General features: G+C 38.9%; 1 protein-coding gene across 1 annotated transcript in view; it reads right to left on the bottom strand.

Annotated features, from left to right (window-relative positions):
• LOC106105084 (Golgi-specific brefeldin A-resistance guanine nucleotide exchange factor 1) overlaps window positions 1-11,535 on the bottom strand; it is a 19,680-nt gene extending 8,145 nt beyond the window's left edge. Inside the window, exons 1-19 of the mRNA XM_013285310.1 lie at window positions 11,031-11,535; window positions 9,881-9,999; window positions 9,579-9,687; window positions 9,305-9,475; window positions 7,995-8,100; window positions 7,353-7,561; window positions 7,056-7,212; window positions 6,431-6,599; window positions 5,175-5,804; window positions 4,545-4,695; window positions 4,137-4,357; window positions 3,855-4,063; window positions 3,361-3,523; window positions 2,810-3,038; window positions 2,304-2,452; window positions 1,882-2,008; window positions 1,351-1,475; window positions 1,100-1,227; window positions 6-66 (exon numbers count right to left, since the gene is read on the bottom strand). Coding sequence (XP_013140764.1) covers window positions 6-66; window positions 1,100-1,227; window positions 1,351-1,475; window positions 1,882-2,008; window positions 2,304-2,452; window positions 2,810-3,038; window positions 3,361-3,523; window positions 3,855-4,063; window positions 4,137-4,357; window positions 4,545-4,695; window positions 5,175-5,804; window positions 6,431-6,599; window positions 7,056-7,212; window positions 7,353-7,561; window positions 7,995-8,100; window positions 9,305-9,475; window positions 9,579-9,687; window positions 9,881-9,999; window positions 11,031-11,331 — 3,534 coding nt within the window. The 5' untranslated portion in view covers window positions 11,332-11,535. The remainder of the gene's footprint in view (window positions 1-5; window positions 67-1,099; window positions 1,228-1,350; window positions 1,476-1,881; window positions 2,009-2,303; window positions 2,453-2,809; window positions 3,039-3,360; window positions 3,524-3,854; window positions 4,064-4,136; window positions 4,358-4,544; window positions 4,696-5,174; window positions 5,805-6,430; window positions 6,600-7,055; window positions 7,213-7,352; window positions 7,562-7,994; window positions 8,101-9,304; window positions 9,476-9,578; window positions 9,688-9,880; window positions 10,000-11,030) is intronic.
• Window positions 11,536-11,625: the final 90 nt, after the last annotated feature.

Here is an 11,625-nt window from a genome sequence, read left to right as displayed (position 1 = left end):
CTGGCCCACCACACCACGCGCTCCAGGTGCGCGCTCGCCTCGCCCCACACGCTCGACACCCGGTCGCTGCACGACACACACATACACATATTACCACTATTCTATGCAACCGATTCAATATGCATACATTTAAGGGTCGGTAGTTCTGAAGTTTAAGCACTTGATTTGTAATCTACAGGTCCTGGATTCGAATACCGCCATGTAACAATGTGATTTTAGAATTTCATATTATATGTACATATGAAATTTAGCGGACGTTCTTACGGTGAAGGAAAACATCGTAATGCAACCTGCATATATGGGCGAAGAAATTCAAAGATATGTGTGAAGTCAACCCGGAGTAGGCCACCGTGGTTGACTATGGCCAAGCCTCTCCGTGGGGACAAATGATACAGTGAACTGGTGAGAATGTTGATGATACATTATGACAAACCATTCCACCTTTATAAGTCTGTAATATGAACACTAAAACTATCTAAAATCAATGACATCACAAGTAAATTATATTCAAACATCTCATTTTCATTGAAATAAAAACTTCATAACACACCTAGTTATTGAACGACTTTTTATGAATTTGTCACTTAAACCTTAAACTATGACATTGACTATTTCACAAAAATTATGAATTAACAGATAACATTTGTTACTAAAATAATACGGCTAAGTAACAAAGTAGTCTACTTTAAGTTAGTGAATTTTGAATCCTATAATATAAAAATGTATAAATGTAACACAGATATTCATACATATATAACATATATTATTTATTCTCAAGTTTTTAGTTTTATTGTTTCATCTTATTTTATTTATTTTATACATATATCATATATCATCTTGCATATTTATTTTTCTTTCATATATTCATAATAATACCGAAACGCCGTAAGCGTAGGTTTTTAATTATTATTGTATAAAAATATTTTTCCTGTGTTTCGATGCCCACGATACAGGCATTGCCTATTGTGGGCATCACTAGATCAATCACATTTTATCACTATTTGTATTTATCTTTTAATTGGTTATAACTTTTATTGTTAATTGTTAATCTGTTATTTTTCAATAAATAAATTTCAATTTCAATTTCAATATGACTTACCGATTTTGTATAAGTGTTTTACCAAGTAGTTCTAAAAAGAAGATAGTGATATCTTCTAGATGCGGATTTAACTGTAGACTTTCAGCGTCAGGCGGTGTGCCCACTGTCACCATGGCTCTTACTAACTCCTATACACAAAAAAAATACTCTCTTACATTTTTAATTCATATCCGACTCGAGGGACCACAAGTGATTAAATAACATTATTTAATTTTTATGTATCGTTTTAAATAACAAATTAAGTTAGTAACCTGTAGACTTTCAAGCTGTAAAAACTTAGTTTCAGTAATAAGCAGTCCGGGGAAGTTGCACTTGGCCACGCAGTCCGTCGCTATATCAATCAGAGCTTTCTCGTGGGGAGTTGGAGCGCGTATACCTATTAAATTAAAAAAATAGATTTTGTTATACTAATGTATATAAATAAAGTTTTAACATACTTTTTATATGTAGAATATCAGCTATCAGAATATTTATCATATTTCATATATTTCCCCGCTCTTTAATTTGGGGTGAATATATTGAAAAAATTGCTTTACAAAATTGGGAACAATCATGCCGACTGCACTGTACTGTCATTCAACCATTGAAAGTTTTAGGAAATGTAAATAATAAACTATTTAATGAGGATGCTATGGAACAGCTAGATTTGCAATAAAACGGTGTTGACGAGCGTGAAGGGATAATGGTCGCTTCGCCGTTTTGTCGAATTCCGAAATCTGGTTGTTCGTTTGTCACTTGACACTATAGAAATGTTTGTAAATGTGTTAGAGTGCGGGGCTGACCGGTCTCCCCCAGCGCGATGTAGGAGTAGAGGCTGGAGAGCAGGCCGGCGTCAGCGCCGCGCGCCGGGTCCCGCAGCAGCGACACCGTGCCGCCCGGCGCCAGGTAGTCCTCCGCCTCCACCAGGCACTGCACAAACACGCGGTGCCCCACTTATAGAATACTCCGCCCCGCACAAATAATAAGGTAACAGTCATTTACGAAAATTACATAATAATAAAAAAAAATAACCGTATACTGATCGATCTTTTTGGTTTAGATAATTTAAAAGTTATTGGTTATTGTTCTGCAATGTGATATCGTCGTAAAGAACATCTATAGATGTTAGATGTTCCTGTAAATGTAAATGTAGAAACCTATAGGTTTTAATTTTGATCAGCACCAATTTCTTTGATAGTACATATTAATTGTTGTGCAAGCCGACCTTGGGCAGCAGTCGTCCGATGTAGAGAGTGTGCAGCATCTCCAGCAGGTGTCGCCAAGCGTCGCGCACGCAGTCGGCGTGGCGCGCCGCCACCGCGCACGCGCGCCGCAGCGCCAGCTGCGCCTTCGCTGACTGCCCCAGCGACACGCCTGCGGGACACATACATCTTACGATCGACTGATATTATAAATGACAAAGTTCAGACTGATGGATGTGTTTCTTACAAGTTTTTAGCCTAAACTGCTGAAATTTGGTATTGATGTAGAGGATAGTCTGGAAGAACACATAAGCCATTTACTTTTTTTAATTCCACGCGGACGAAATTGCTTGCGAAAGCTAGTTTTAGCAAATACAAGAAAAAAACTACCGTAAACTAAACCTACATCAATCTGCTTTTTAAGGCGAGACACATGCCACTTGCCTTTATTTGGCTGCTTTTGGTCCAGTGAAACTGGTTTTGCTTGAAAACTTATCTAAAATTGTGTGTTTTTTTATGTAGTAGCTACCTATAGCGATGTAGCCCGCGTGCGGGGGCGCTAGCAGTCCGCTGAACTTGCAGAGGGTGAGCAGCAGCGTGTCGAGCGACACGGTGTCGGGCTGCAGGCGCGCCACCAGCGCCGCCAAGCGCTCCAGGCCGCCCAGCGCCGCCAGCGCCACGCCCTCGCCCCGCCCACCGCCCACCTCCTCCGCGCTCGGCTGCGGCGCGCGCTCGAACGCCGCCGACAGCGCCGATATCTGACAATACACACAATTACCGACTGCATACTGCTACAATATTAGGGCCTTACACTATTTTGAATACATTTTCACTTTTACATAAATTAATTCTTTATATTGTAGCTCTGGCGGTTATTGAAATGGGTAAATCATAGTTATTGAAACATTACTAGGCGTAGGATCGTGAAACACAATCTTTACCAAAAAATGGTAAAACACTTATATCTAAAGCAGTGTAGTGATGGGTCAGTGTTGAAACAAATATTTTACTAAATAGTCTAGTTTAATTATCGTGGTAGTATGGTGTATGTTTGATGAAGAATAATGAGGGGGTGGTTACGGCGGGCGGGCAGAGCAGCGGCAGCAGCGGCGCGTGGTGGTGCGGCAGCGAGGGCGCGCGGTAGGCGGCGGCGGGCCCGCGCGCGCGCCGCTGCAGCACGCGCCACAGGTACGCCGCGCGCACCGGCCCCGCGCGCTCCGCCGGCATCACCATCTCCTCGCTCCTGCACACCACACACCACACACCGCTTTCACCGATAGTCACTCACATTCAGCTACACAAACTGCTCTAAAGTAATATCATAGGCGCTAATGACACTAACTGGATTTTTTTATCATAAAGTGATATGAGGAAATTACTGGCGAAATGGCAAAATAACTACCATCTAGACAGACATATGAAAATGCATTTTCAATGGCCTTCTTTTAGTCAACGAAGGACATAAACAGAGGACATTTCCTTTCTAATGTATCTAAATTCTATGTATAAAAATTAGAAAAGTTAACATAAGCGTAATGTATCAAGAACATAGAGTATCAAGTTGCATATCTCACTTAATTGAATTGAAGATGGCTTCGAGCATCGGCTGGTCGTAGTCCCCGGTGCCGTTGCATCCTCGCAGGTTGCGTACAAAGTCCTCGACAGTCATGGGCACGTTCAGCTTCTTGGCGTTGTAGTTGTGCTGGTCCATGTTCAGCATGATGATGGCGTACGCCAGACGGAACGCGGCATCCGTGTTCGCGAACGGCGATCCGTTTGTCGTCTGACAATGGACACATCATTAGTGAAGTAATATTTATTTTGGTACTCTGATGTATTTATTATAGGTAACGTACATGCCACCTCTCGGCGAACTTCTCCATGACAAGGAAGATGAGCGGCGCCTCCCCGGGCAGTCGGAAGGTCTCCAGGTACTGTCGCAGCGAGACGTCGATGCGCTGTCCGCGGTAATCGAAGCTGTCCGCGAACGCCGACAGCACGGACACGCCCCCCGACACGCCCTCGCCCGCCCCCGCCCCCTCCTCGCCCCGCGACGACCGCTTGCAGATGTACTCTCCTGTACACCACACCACAAAGTATGTTATAATGGGTGGCAGAATGCGAGGAATCACTTTTAACTAACTTTTTCTAATTCAATTTTTTCCAAAAAAACTATAGTTATAAGTGTTTTTTTTTCAGATTATTAACCATTCGTATGTTAACTACTACATAATGCAAAAATTCAGATACAAAAAGATACATGCCTATCATCTTCTTATCCAAGTCTGGGTTCTCCCTGAGGAAGAGTGCGACCTGGTGCGGGTCGAGGGGCGTGGCCAGCACGCCGTGCTCCTGCAGGAACTCCACCCCGCGCTCCGGCTTCTGGTTGAACAGCTCCGTGCCCTGCGTCACCCACTGCACAACACCGCACTCTACTCAACACTAATGCTTAACAATTACCGTTACCAAAACAATTGTTTCTTTGCTGCTGGCTGGAAGTTTTCTTTCTCGCATGACGGTTTTTCCAATGTATTTACCACCAAGTTTTATAGCGTGCAAATAAATAGCTTAAAACGTATCATAAATGCTTTTTATTTAAAAATGATTAAAAAACATGCTTAGATTGCTGACATCTTACATAACAAAGTGTGTTACATCTTGCTTCTTATTAGTCTTACTAATATTATAAATGCGAAAGTTTAAATGTATGGATGTTTGTTAGAGTTTGTAGCCTAAACAGCTGAGGGAATCTCGATGAAATTTGGCATAGATGTAGAGGAAAGTCTTGAAGGACACATTGGTTATTTGCTTTTGTTTTTTTTTATTCTGCGCGGACGAAAGTTAGTTAAGCATAAACTAGACTTAAATCTGTTATTTTTTTTAATAAAACTTACTTTTTTCATATTCTTAATATTATCCAGCTCTGCTTCAGTGGGCAGTTTCCCCGTGGGCGGGTGTCGCGCGGCGCGCGCGCCCGACACGTACAGGCTGATGTCATGCGTCACGTGGTCGCTCACCACTGACACATCGTCCATGCCACCCAGCTCCAATGACACCTGCCCTCCCCTCCCCAACACCTCCACACCTTTCTCCTCCTCACTTATCTCTATCTCATTCTTCTCCATTTTTTGACTAGTCCCCATCTCTATAGCTTCTATTATCGTCATCAAAGCTTCCAATGATAAAGTATGGACATTATAATCGCTCGAAGATACCACATTTTTAGATAATAATTTAGTTATTTCTTCAAACACATTCATGCAGTAAATATCGCAGTCGTAGTTTAGATATAATTCGGCGCAAAATCCAGGTATTCTGAACATCTGAGCTAGACTTTCTAGTGCCAAATGATGTATTTCTTTTAATTCGTAGATAGATTTAGATGTGTCTTCGGATATAATTTCAATGATTTTCTTAAAGAATGCCTCCATTTGGAATTTAAGATGGAACCTCAACGATTCGAATAATAGGAAAGACACTTGCAAGTCGAGTGCGAATATTGATATTCTTTCTGTATCTAATAACTGTAAAAAAGAGATAGACATACTAAAAATTCCTTTTCACATCACAGTAAAATATATCTTACTAATGTTTTTAATGCGAATTTAGATGGATGTTATGTTAGAGTTTATAGCCTAATAACTGAACTGATCTCGATAAAAAATTGGCATAGATGTAGAGGATAGTGTGGAAAAACACATAGGCTACTTTTTTTAATTCCAAAGGGATGGAGTCACGGGCGAAAGCTAGTTATTTAAATACCAAAACGTACACTAATGTTATAAAAAGGATAGCTTTGTACTTTTGTGAAATATTCAAATGGTTTAAAAACGAATGGAACGATTTCAAAAATTATTTCACTTTTAAAATACTACGTTATTTATAAGTAACATAGGCTATATTATCTATTATTTTTTTATTCTCATCTGTCCCCACGTGAGTATAAAGTTTCATCCGTCCCACTATCACCAATAAGGTGACAGATGGAACAGTTATGAAATATAAGTTCCAATCGTCCCCTCGTCACTAAAGGTGAGACGGATGGATCTTTTTATTCTCATCTGTTCCCACGTGGGGACAGAGCGGGGTGACGGTTGGGAATATTCCACAGTGCAGGTGATGAGCGTAAGATGGATGATGGAGTACTGACGCTGAGCAGGTTGCGGCAGAGCGGGTCGCGCAGCAGCAGCATGAGGGCGGGGTAGCGCGGCAGCAGGTCGGCCGCCACCTCCAGCGCGGTGCCGGCCAGCGCCAGCCCCAGCTGCACCATCGCCGACGTGTTCTGCGTCTCCAGCGGGTTGCACAGCGATATCACGAACCTAACGCACAACGAGCCTACAGAACCAGTGATCGTCGCTTCCAATCCCGGCTACACTATAACTAAATCCTAACACAAGATTTTTTTTTTAATCTAAATAATAATATTGACATTCCTGGTGAAAAGGGAAAACCGGAGGGAAAAAGAAATCTAGAACTTCATCCATCATATTTTAACTTCTGGACTAATTAAGAAATATGTTCTTGCGAGTCTTTTTTTTTTAAAGAGAGCGCTAAACATTTGTGACAAATTTCGACCACATTACACGTACATCACAATTTTTGTTTTTTTTTTTTTTAATTAACGTGATAAGCACGATTTTTTAAGCAACATTATAAAGAAAAAAGAACTATAGATGTTGGTTGCATACTGTATGTTAACGTTTGATGCGTCGAAATTAATCTATTTTTGTTTTAGGAACCATCGCTTAGCTATGGGTATATTTTACACAGCATACCTGAAGAGTTCCCTGACGCAGACGAGGCCGTACGGCTGCAGGTTGGGCGTCTCCTCCTGCGGCGTGAACCTGATGCCGCGGGGGTTTACGTACTCCTCCAGTTTCTCCTCCTCCTTTTGAGTCTCATCTTTCACCTCTTCCTCGGGTTGTGGGACATCTGGTAAAAACATTTGGTTGAAGTCAATAAACCATTACTTAACGAATATTTGCTATGAATTTACACTTTGGGAGACTACACCGATCTGTAAAAATGGACAGGTTTGCCTGGAAATGCATTGATTTCTAGTAATTTCTTACCATCTTTTGTGTCTCCATCAAGCTGACAGTGGTCCTCGAGGTCTTTGCAGGTGTCGGTGCTGCTGACGCACTTCTCCAGCAGCTGGGAGATGGAGGGGTTGCTGTGCGCCAGGTCCATGGATGAATGTCGCGCGTGCTTCTTGCCCGGACTCTTCACCTCTATCGGCTCTATGGTAATCTCCGCCTCGTTCATCAGGTTCCTGTCTTGGCTGATAATATGATGCATTTTTAATTATTTTTTTTAATTAAATAGAAAAATATTCCTCACAATATTTCAAATAATGAAACTAATTTCCTCACATTAGAATGCAAGATAATAATGCAAATTAAAACCACAAACAAGGATCATAATATTCTTGATTACATTATACTAAGAATAGAGAAGGGCTTATTGTTGTCATCAAACAAGAGCGGGCGCTTACCTTTGACAAAACTATCGCACAACAGTCGTGCGATTGTCGATTGTTTCGCAGATAATTAAATTTTTTGGTTGCATAAATAAAAATCAAGTAGTGTGGGCACCTCCAAATAAGATCATAGGAATCAAAGCGAGACTAAACATAGTCAAAGGTGAGCCGCACGCTCTAAGAGAAAACAAGAAGAAAATTTACCATTAAATTGAGTTATAAATATGTTACTTACTTAGGTGTTGTTGAAGCGTCGATTTTCGTATCTACGTCTACATTGTCAACACTGGGGGATGTCCCCCTGTCTGTTAGGGATGATTTCCTATCCAGCGAATTTGTACCTGAAAGTAAGGTAAATATGTAAAATAAATAAACACACTGAAAATTACTACGAATTGGCCAAAGTATGATCACAGAATATGTTCTTATTTTTTATTAAATTATAAGTAGCAATAAGTAATCATAAGTCAAAGGTCAAAAAATAATAATAGGATTTCAGAACGATAAAACTTTGCTTTTTTAAAAACAATTACATGAACTAACATTTTTTACATTCCTTGACGATTTCAGCTATCTCGCTGTTGAATCGAAGAAATTTCACAAAACACTTCCACAAATACAACACTGTTCTTTCATTCCGTAAAATTAATTTTGCTAAAGTATCCCATACGATAATTCTCACTGTTTTTCTTAAAACTCCCATCGTTTTACAAATCTAATTAAATTTTAACAAGAGTACTTATTTTTTTTTTAAATTAAAAAAGCTTGTCTTAAAATATCGATGTTTACATTACGAGTTGTTGAACCTAAATGACGCATTTTAACGATAAAAATAAATAAATAGATAATAAAAAAATTTAGTAAACTAATTTTGTTATCAAAAAGAACGTTATGATCTAAATATAAAGAATAACAAATTGCTGGGAAGATATTAGTTAGAACTGAACTACGAGCGAGTTTATTGAGGTGCTTTATATATTGCCGTGAGCTGATCTGCAGATCATATGAATACCGACCTAGCTTAAATTATTAACGCGCGTAAATCATTTAAGCTAGAAAGAGCTCAGAGTCAGAGCTGCTGTAACAAATCAGCACACTTAGCAGTAACCATTGACCTGCAGATCAACTAAATTAGTAGCTTTCAACACACGCAAAACATACCGCTGTACAGGTACAAATTTAATTGATCAAAGTCATCAATTTTAATTGAGTTATGGCAATTTTTCGCATTTGATGAACGAAGCGCCGGTACATATAGGTAGCCAACTGCCTCGCGATCACAAAAATTATGTGTTGGGTATGTCTTGATAACCATACCCCGCTGACCGTCGCCGGCCGCGTGCCATCGAAGCGGCAAACACCCTTTTTTGACCATTTTTAATGCGTACGGCGACATATAGCCCGATAAAAACAAAATCATAGCGGCTTGTAAACTACAACTACCGCCATCTAGTATGAGTAAGTGATAACTATTTTAAAAAATTATGAAATCATTGCTCAACTAAAAGTGTTTTCCCTTTTAGTGTGTAGATGTCCTTTACTTACTATGTGCGGTGGTAATAGATTTCTTTTTAGTAGCTTTGTCTCTCTTCTTGAGTGAGAGGCTAAGCGTCGCAAGGTGCGCGTCGCCGTCTTCCGGCGGGAACTGCGGCAGCCGCATGAAGATCAGCTGCGTCATGTCGCGCAGACACTGATCAGCATTGCGACGGAGTAACTCTGAAAAGGTATAGGTTTAAGCCATACAAAGATGTACAATAATCAACTAAAACAGGAAAATATGTAATAATGTATTCATTTCTATATATGTAATTGATTTTACCTGTTAGTCGGGTTTCAAAACATATCCTAAAGCAGCTCAGCATAATTTCGCAGACACTTTCATCTGTCAACATGACACCTTCTGGACTTAGCATCAAAGTTCGGAGGACCTAGAACCATAGATCATACTGAATTATTCTATCTACAAAACAATTAGTATTTACACTGAGACAAACATCCAGCAGAAGTGTTTACAAACAAAAATAAAATTAAGTCATCACAAGTAGAAATAATAGTCAAAGAAAAGTTTGTGTCTATGTTCTCTTTGAATGAAAAACAAGACAATGTATAAGATATACTCACTTGTAAAATTTTCATAAGCACCACACCATCCGAGGAGTGGTCAGTGCCAACAAACCGAGCATGCGTGACTGCATCTGCTATGTCCTCAACCACTGCAGGTACACTCGGATGAGTTGGATCTGAAGCCGAGTCACGAAATATTCATAAATATAATTTGTCCAAAAACTTACAAAATATTATAGGTTTAACATGCAATATCTGATAAGAATTTTATATTAAGTGCATTGAAATTACAATGTTGATAAATAAATTAACTAATCAGATTAATATGTGAGTTGCAATATAATTAAACAATTAATTTTATAAATATGAGTTTTAAAAATGACAATAGAGTAAAATAGCAAAGTGACCTTGGCCTTGATTATAAAGACAATTAGATATAAATACTGAATACTGCCATATACCTTCATATTAAAATCATTTATAACTGTAGTGCGTTTGTTTACTCATGTCCAGTTATAAAGTAGTCAAGAAAGATGAACTAGATGACTGGCAACCAAGTTTTAACCATTTATAGTTTGTCTAAATAATATAGATTAGTTTGATAAATGATGCATATGAAGTATTGAATTCAATTTGTATGAAAGAAAATACCATACTTAATAGACAGGTATCGAGTGACAAAACAAACAGGCATAGCGAACAATTTTGAACTATTGATATTCGGTTTAAATACTTATTGAACTCAACTAAAATTATTATTTTCTTATTAACTAATTTATTATTATTCTAGTATTTATTATAGAGTAGAGAATTTAGCGATGACAGAAATAACAGTGAAATCAAATTTGATTATGTACGGCTGTAGTAGTAATGAACATTTATTTACTCTCATTATTTGTTATGGTCATTATTGATTTGAGAAAATTGTGTTTTTTTTAATGCATAAGTTATAACTATGAATCTATTGATTCCAACTTCTATAAGAATAGAAATCAGAAATCGATAAGAATCATCGTCATTGATTTTACACAATCCATCGCTACTAAAATTGAAGTGATTTGTCAAACTAATCTAAATTATTTAGACACACTATAGTCACAAGTGCATGTTGCCGTAATTGATCTCTTAAGTACTATTGCTTCACACACAAATTCTCTCTACATCTAAACATACTAAATCAAGTTTTTAAAACATAAAAATATCTTACCTATAAGTCCATATGATAAAAATTTATGTATAGCAGAAAGAGCAAGGTTTGTGACTGGTCCAGTTGTTTCTTTACTCCGGATTACCTCCAGAAAGGGGCTTAAATAAGTCGGTGGATCAAGCAGTCGCAAATCCCCGACTTGGTTCAATATTGTCTTAAGGTCCTGGAAGGTTCTCATAAGGACGTCGTACTCCTCGTTAGGGAAGGAGTGTGAGCCCCATCGTATGCTCCGTCGCATGGCAGTGACCAGCATGGCCATCTCACCCTGGACCACAAATATTCCATTTCCTGGCAGCGACATTCTGATTTTATTCGCTAAAGACTAGATATAAACGAAAACGACAAAACACTCTACATATTTATAAAACACTCTGTTAAATGTTGTGTTTGCTTTTACAAAGCGCTATAAATACAATTGATAGTTTAAATTAATTAATAAGAAATTACAACTTGATTATCAAATTCCTTCACCATCACGGTCATGTTGACGTTTCAGATTATTGATTCCGCTACTCGCCGCTAGATGTGCCAGCTGACGCTTTACTGCTGTAGATTCATGTATTTTGGCGCAAATAAATCGATATTCGTAATGTGA

This window comes from Papilio polytes, unplaced genomic scaffold (assembly GCF_000836215.1).
Source record: "Papilio polytes unplaced genomic scaffold, Ppol_1.0 DF823177.1, whole genome shotgun sequence".
NCBI lineage: Eukaryota > Metazoa > Arthropoda > Insecta > Lepidoptera > Papilionidae > Papilio > Papilio polytes.
The sequence above is the reverse complement of the archived record's forward strand: the minus strand, read 5'-3'. Positions and strand labels throughout refer to the sequence as shown.